The sequence below is a fragment of the Pteropus alecto genome, unplaced genomic scaffold (assembly GCF_000325575.1).
Source record: "Pteropus alecto unplaced genomic scaffold, ASM32557v1 scaffold53, whole genome shotgun sequence".
Taxonomy (NCBI): Eukaryota; Metazoa; Chordata; class Mammalia; order Chiroptera; family Pteropodidae; genus Pteropus; species Pteropus alecto.
This window is the reverse complement of record NW_006434366.1, coordinates 2,186,553-2,194,311: the sequence shown is the minus strand read 5'-3', so window position 1 is coordinate 2,194,311 and position 7,759 is coordinate 2,186,553. Positions and strand designations below refer to the sequence as shown.

Genomic DNA, 7,759 nt, shown 5'->3' with positions numbered 1-7,759 from the left:
CCCTCTTAGAAATCCCAGATCGCTGCCTTCCAGCTTGGCGGGCAACCTGCTGGGGGCCCCGAGTGAGGTGGAGAGGGGCTCCTCAGCTATTTCCCAGTGACCTCTATCACGTCGTCATCCTTATCCTCATCATCATTGGAGCTGAACCCCACCTCGGCAACCTCATGAGAGTCGAACGGAGGCACCTGGGACCGGAGAAGGCCGCCAGCTGGGTAGCCTGTGTGTGCGGACATGTAGCCTGGGTAGACAGACATGCCCCGCGAGAGGCTGCTGGGCAAGACGGGGGAAGGAAAAGGCGCGAACATCCTCGGCTCGGACAGGAGTGGCTGTGAGAACGGGAGTGGGTAGCTGGGCAGGATCCCTGGGACAGAGGGGTTGAGCATGAAGGAGGGGCTGCTGGCAGTGACTGAGGTAGCCGTGGAAGAAGAACTGACGGGGCCTGTGGGCCCCAGGGGGTCAGTAGTCACTGGGAACACCAGGCGGGCGTCTGCCAGCAAATTGGACAGCTGGTAGTAGGAGGGGGAACTGCCCATGAAAAGGGAGCTCTCCCCGGCCTGCGAGGTGAAGGGGGCGGTGAGGTTATGGTTTAAGGAGACGGGAGGCGTGGCAAACCCGCCGGACACTGGATACCCGTGTTCGTACGGCTGCACGGGCGCTGGCACATGGCCCTTCCTGGACCGCCGGCGGGCTGACTCCTGCGCAGCAGGTGGTGTGACCAACTTTCGCTTGTGGCCCCTTAAGTCCAACACTGGGTGCCTGTCACCACAGGGCTGGCCGGTCACCAAGAGGGAACTATTGAGGCAATGGCCCCCATGTCGAGGCTCAGTCCCCAGGGCTGTCCCAGGCACAGCAGCGCTGTCCACGAGTTGGGCCGGGGGGCCAGGCAGGGCGGCACTGGCGCTCGGGGAGCTCTGACGGGACCCCCGGGCCGCAGCCACGTCCGCGTACTGCTGGAGCTCGCTGAGGACCTCCGGGCTGTCTGGAGAGACGGGCCTGGCCAGCCCCTCAGGGTCGGCGGCTTTGGGTGATGAGGCACTGTGTCTGCCGTTGCTTGTGGACTCGAGAGAAGGCCCCTGGGAACCTGGGTACAAAATACAGGTAACTGAGAACCAGAATGGCAGGGAGACATGGAGGATGTAGGAAAAACTGCCATGAAAATAAATCCTGTCCTGTGGTCCCCAAAATTCAAATAGTTTGATGTCCAAACAACATCGCCCAGTCAACTTTGCCCAGTCCCAAAGAAAGAAAGCCTTTGAGCTAGGAAACAAGTCTACCCGTGACAAAACGGGTAATTTCCCTTCAGCCCAGGTCCCCAATCTGTAAAACTCCACCCAGGTGAAGCCTATGGGATAATGGAGGTGAAACGTTAAGCGATCATTCTTATAACTAGTCAGACTCCTTCTGGAGGCAAAGGGTCAGTGACCAGGATGGGAGAAATGAGGAAAACGAAGTTTAAAAAGCAATCCATCCTGGTTTAAAAACAAAACATCCGCGGCCATGGAAGACGACTGGGACAACAGGGGAAACTGTGGTATGACCTGGACAGTAGGGGATACTATGGAATTCTTCATTATCTTTCGGTGTGACAAGGATGTTGTAATAGTTAGGAGATGTGTACTGTAATATTTAGGGGTAAATGACTTGATGTCTTCAATTTACAAATAGTCGAAAGAGACCAAAGGATGTTTATGAGAACAGTAACAGTCACTGGACCTGGGCGCAGGTCACACGGTGTTCACAGTGCTGCTCTTTCGATTGGTCAGTACGTGTGAACATTTCCATAGCCAAAGCTGGGAATGGGAGTAGTCTAGCTCAGACTGCACGGAGGAAGGATAAATGAGAAACACCTCGACAGAGGGGACCTGGGCAAGAGTTCCTAAGGGGTCGATGTGCCACACACATACTCTGATCTGAATCAATCCCACTCCTAGGAAGTTATCCTACAGATACACCCACGTGACCAGGCGCCAGTACTGTAATGGTGGAGCCAAAGCATCTAAATGTCCAAGGACAGGGAACTTGGGAATACACTGCGTTACACCCATCTGATGGCATCCTGGCCCAACCTTCAATGAGGCACATCTAAAGCGATGACAAGGAATGACCCCTGAGCTACGCTGGTGAGTGAAAAGGAATAAACAGTGCATTACAGTAAGTTAGCATTCGTTTTAAAAATACAAAGAGTCTACGGCCATGCCACCCTGAACGAGCCCGATCCCGTCTGATCTCGGAAGCTAAGCAGGGTTGGGCTTGGTTAGTACTTGGATGGGAGACCTCCCAGAAATACCACGTGCTGTAGGCGTTAAAATAAAAAAAAAATACAAAGAAAACTCATATACATACATTTTTTTTACAGACAGAAACGTATCTCTGTACACGTATACGTATAGAACATCTCTAAAAACCAAACGAATGAGAGCAACGCCTCCAGGAAAGAGCAATGGATGGCTGGAGGTATGGGGGGAGAAAAACTTATTTTTCACTTTACCCCTTTCTGTACCTTTTGAATTATGAACCAGGTAGACATTAACTATTCAAAAAATAAATTAATTATAAATGAAACTAAACCAAAAAAAAAAAAAAACAAAACAAAACCCACAGATAAATGATTGACAGATGATAGATGATAGAGAGAGACAGACAGGTGGAAGCCACCATACCTGAGGCGGCCATCCGACCGTCTTCAGGAGCCTTTGGTTTGCCTGTCGCCCGGACAGCAAAGATCCGCCCGTCGCTAGTGCGGATGTACGTCCCTAAGAAGAGACATGAGGAAGACTGCTGGGAGCAGGCATGGACGCTGCCAGCCCTGCGAAACTCCAGGCCTAGGGACTGTGGGCTGGGAGGCAGCTATAAAATTGGGTCTCACACCCTGTCTGAAGAGCCCTGAAATGAGGAGTGGGGTGACTGAGCTGTGGCCCAATATTATTACTTATTCCACAAAAACAGTGATGTGCACAACTGCTACGTACCAGGCACTGTTCTAGACCCTGAAGCATGTAAGACCTTTGAAAAGGGCCCTGTCTCATGGAGCTCACCTCTGGAGCGGGAGCTGGACAACAGTACCAGGAACTACCCAGACAGGTTAAATGCAGTGAGGGAACACGTGGGTGCTGTGAAGAAGGAGAGGTGCTCTGGCCCAGGTCCGCCTCTTGGTCTGGGAGGAAGGAGCCTTACTGCCCCAACGCTCTCTCCCTTGGCAGGCCTAATTCTAGACCTGCGTTCTACTCCCACGTAGTACGAATTCACCTTCCCTTGTCTTGGGTATGTCTTTTGATCAATCCTGGAGGGTTAGGGCTGCCTCTAGGTCAGAGGTCGGCAAATTTTTTCTTAAAAGGCTAGTTAGTAAATATGTTTGACTTTGGGAGTCGTTAGATCTCTCCTGCAACTACTCAATTCTGTAGCAGGAAAAGAGCTGGTCATGGTTATGATCTAAAAATATTTATGGACCCTGAAATGTGAATTTCATATAATTTTCACCTGCTGCAAAATATTATTCTTTTGGTTTTTTTCCCCAACCAACTGAAAATGTAAAACACATTCTTAGCTCACAGGTATGGTAACAGGAAGCAGGCTGGGTCTGGCTGGTGGGCCAGCCAGAGTTTGCCAACTCCTGCTCTGGGCCAGGAAGAGCCTGGTAAGGGGGCTGGGTACGGTTTTCTCTGTGTGTCATGTAGTTCGTGGCATCTTTTCCTTTAGCCTAAAGGTACTTTGACCCAACAGAGGCTAGGGCAAAATCTCCTTACTGAACAGGGAGCTCAGGGAGCCTCACAAAGTAAAGGCTGAAATGACAGATTTAGAGAGGGTCCTGACGCTGCCCAGCCTAGATTTCTCATTCCAGCAATCTCAGCTCCCCATGTGAGGTGGCCAGAGGCAGTGGACTTTTAAAATTACGACACTTGAAAATTCTGCCAAGCAATCGATGTATACCAATTCATCCTCCCGATACATTTCCCGGTTAGAGACCTGCCCCTACTCCAGACAAGTGGGTAAGACGACACAAGTAACACACATGTTGGCTTAGGACCCATTCCACAGCTCCTTCCCTCTAGTTTTGATTTCCCTGTGTGCACTGAGTGCCAGACGTTAAGCTCTGATTGCCGAAGCTTTTGTTTCAAAGACATCCATCTCCAATAAACAAGCTCCAGCTGTATGACACCATGACTAGCTAAACAACTAGATGATGAACCAGGGGGTCCCCACCCATGAAGTTCCCCTTTTAGAAAGCCCAGGGTAACCAGGGTAAACTAGGTAACCTAGTGACCCCGCTTTTCTTTTCTCATGCTCAAATTTCTGCTCTTATGTTTTAAATTCACCAATAAAGAGTGAACCGCAAAGCCCTAGGCACCCCATTCTTGAACCCTAATAAAAACAGAGACTGAGGCTCATACTCTCGCTCGCCCTCTCCACCCATGATCTCCCTGTGAGGCCCTCGAACAAGCCATGTACCCTCCAGGACCTGTGAGTAATAAACCTTGTCTTTTCAAAGTTCCCTGATGGTTGCTGTGTCTTATAATCACAATAACCACAAGGGCCAGTCTGGCCACAACACTGGCTCTGGGGCAATGCCTATGGCGGGGGCGGGGGTGGGGGGATGTTTACACAGGAATTACAGGACCAGGTGACTTAGGCGTTGCTAGCATCGCCATCAGTAGGCTGAGACCAATACGAAACACGCTGTCTACCCAGCCCACCCCGAGATTCTCCACAGAAGCAATGGTAAAATACAGAAATGCAGGAACCCGCACTCCCTTCTTTTAGGCTACTGACAGATATCCTTCGGGCCCACCTCTACCTACTAAGGAACTAGAAGAGTCACTTTCTCATGTTTCCCCTGCATGTGACGCTCTTACAGGATGGTTCCCATCCCCCTCCGGCACCAGCCCTTGGTCAGGCTCTCACCTTTTGTCCCACGGATGATGTGGATGCTCTCGCCAGCGTTAATTCTTGCCTGCACGTCTGTGGAGCTGTTGAGTCCAGGAATAACGATATCTAGTGAAGACACAGAACTCAGGTTTAGATGACGTGGGCCTGACCGAGGCGGGGAAGGGAACTGCACAGTCCACATCCGCCCCGCTCCCCAGTGGTTCTCCTAAAGCCGCTCGGCAGAGCAGGGCTCAGAACCGAGGGGGCGAAGCAAGCAGGACCTCTCACAACTGTCGAAACAAAGAATACTGTGAAAACAAACTTTTTAGAAATCTGATCATCTTTCCCCCGAATTAATTAGAAATTCATGGAGTTTTTGGCTTAGAAAGAGTTTTGGTGCATGCTCGCTTCGGCAGCACGCGTACTAAAACTGGAATGATATGGGGAAGACAGCACGGCCTCTGCGCAAGGATGACGTGCAAGTTCGCGAGTGTTTCGTAGTTTTAAGAAATCTAACTACTGGCGGTGAACACACAATGCAATACATGTGACTTACCATTGAATTGTAAAACTAAAAAATAAAAAAACTAAGTGTAAAACAAATTTAAAAAAAATTAATGCCCCTATATATTTTGTGAACATACAGCTTTAATGTGATGATGTGGTCCCATATAAATATTATTTGGAGCAAAGTAGCCCTCTTTCTTTCTGTAATAAAAATTATAATTTTTCTGCTTTTAAGGAAAAAAAGGTTTTGGTTCAAATGGTTATTTCTATGTATTTTTCTCCCTCCCCAAGCTATCTGCGTGTCTGCTCCACATCACGCTAGGTCCCAGGGGTGGCCTGCCCGCCCTGGCATCGCGCCACACCTAGCTGAGGGTGAAGGGCACTTTCAGGCATCAGCAGAGAAGTGTGATTACAAGACGCTCCCTTTTTGTTTTCACTTGTTTCGAATTTTTTTTTACCATGGACATGTATTATTTTCATTCTCAAAAAATCAGTTAAGGTATTTCATTAAAATTTATAGATCATGAATATTTCTAGATAGCAAGATGAAAAACAGCATCGTGAAATGCTTTCCTTCCCCATTACCCTGAATCACAGGGCGGATCACAAGGACCGTGGGCCATGCACCTGCCACTGGTCTACCACGCTCGAGCCACATCAAACTCACGAAGAAAGCAGCAAATGACATTCAGGTCTTCTAATTAAGAAGGGAGGTTGACAGCTTCCTTCATATGTAGCTGACCCTGCAGTCGGGCCAGACTCAACACATTCACAGGTCTCTCAGACGACTGACCCTGTGTCTCAGTGACATTTCCACAATCTCCGCTGTGTTCGGAGTCTATCCCAACCGCCACATTCAGGAAGACCCAGTTTCATGCTATTATTCTTAAGATGTGTCGTTACAGTGCAAACTCCTCAAGATAAAGGACGGCTGTCTTTTTTTTACCTATAGTGCCAATGTAGTAAGGCCCAGAATACACAAGGTGCTTAATAAGTGCTCAAATTCCTGAATGAACACGGTAACTTGAAAAGGGACAGCACCCTGGAGAGAACCCGGGAGTTCCCCACCTGTTGTGGTGACCACCTTCTGCACAAGGACGCCCGCACGCTGCAGGTAGTTGATCGGGAAGTTCATAGCCGGGTTTGTGCCAGAGGCGGAGCTGACACCGCCTCCCAGTGGGACATGCCGGGGCATCATCGGGATGGGGGTGGACTGCACAGGACGGACACTGGCCACGGGCTTCTCGTCACTCTTCAGTGCTGGCTGCCTGTGAGAGAAAGACAAGCACACTCAGAGCTCGGCAGAAGAGCCATACTTCCTTTACGCGCAGCCTGCAGAGCCTCTTCCGACCTCCCCATCCCTCGGCCTCAGCTGCTGCTGAGAGGGAGACCTACAGGGTGTGGCCGATTCAAAGGAAGACCAGAGGCAGGATCGAGCCAGAGCAGAGCCAGAGGCGGTGAGAGATAAAGCCTCTCAGGGTCCGAGAAGAGCTATATGTCCATGGAATAACCTCTTTAAGGAGATGGGAGGTGACACCCGCTCCTCTGGAACTGGAGGTGTCTACATACATTAGGGATTGGTCCTTACAGGAAAGTTAGGGAGAGGCAACAACGCACCAACGGAAGAAAAGTTCCTCAGGACATAGTGCATGCTAAGTTGAAGACGTATGGATGGGATTTTCCCTCTCACCCAAGGAAAAAGGGCCATGTGAGGTCACGTGTTCAGGTCATCTTGAGAGACCATTTGTCCAACTTTAACTGTCTTTACTCTCTGAAACATCAAGTTTCAGTAAGTAATGCAGACACTCCCCTCTCCTCTGCATTGCTTTTCACTGGGCTCCTCTGGGGGCCGGTCTCCAAAGTACCTGCCTCGTCACAACCACCACAAAAGCAGCAGCGGCCAAAACTCTGTGCACAGAAGCCAGGCTTCTAAATGGCACAGGCCCATGGCCAGCCTGAGCGCAGGCTGTGCATCTCTTACTGCCAACATGCCAAAGTGTTCTCCCGTGGTCAGTGATGCATTCCTCACGCTTCTCCTTCCCTTCAACCAGATGTTGGTACCTTGAGAAAGCTACTCCTGATTTAAGACTTTTGAAATTAAGTTCCTGTCTATATGCTTTCTGAAGTCTGCATCTTGTCTTCGGTCCCAGAAAAGGGACCTCCTTAGACCGATGCGTTCTTTCCTGTCTGAATGACGAACCTCTGGGCAGCTAGCTGCCTGGGCCCTATGGACCCCACATTCCCAGACAGGCCAGACAGCACAGTGGGCTCAAGGGACTGGGGCCTACTTCCTAGGGGCCCTGGCCAGATGTCAGTGAGTCAGAAAGGTAACAGGAACCTAGCCCGAGCCCCATACTCTGCAAGGGCTGAGGTGAGGATTTGGGTAGGA

General features: G+C 50.2%; 1 protein-coding gene and 2 non-coding genes across 5 annotated transcripts in view; 2 read left to right on the top strand and 1 right to left on the bottom strand.

The window, feature by feature from the left end:
• RAD54L2 (RAD54 like 2) overlaps positions 1-7,759 on the bottom strand; it is a 54,163-nt gene that overhangs the window by 95 nt on the left and 46,309 nt on the right. For all 3 annotated transcript variants that reach the window (XM_025044839.1, XM_025044840.1, XM_025044841.1), the window contains 4 exons: positions 6,439-6,638; positions 4,900-4,989; positions 2,661-2,753; positions 1-1,081 (listed from right to left, as the gene is read on the bottom strand). The exon at positions 1-1,081 is cut by the window's left edge and continues 95 nt beyond it. In XM_025044839.1, coding sequence (XP_024900607.1) covers positions 87-1,081; positions 2,661-2,753; positions 4,900-4,989; positions 6,439-6,638 — 1,378 coding nt within the window. In that variant the 3' untranslated portion in view covers positions 1-86. The remainder of the gene's footprint in view (positions 1,082-2,660; positions 2,754-4,899; positions 4,990-6,438; positions 6,639-7,759) is intronic.
• Positions 2,184-2,302, top strand: LOC112477562. Its single transcript, XR_003045507.1, has one exon. It is a non-coding gene; the product is annotated as a 5S ribosomal RNA (ribosomal RNA).
• Positions 5,264-5,369, top strand: LOC112477565. The gene has a single exon (XR_003045508.1). It is a non-coding gene; the product is annotated as a U6 spliceosomal RNA (small nuclear RNA).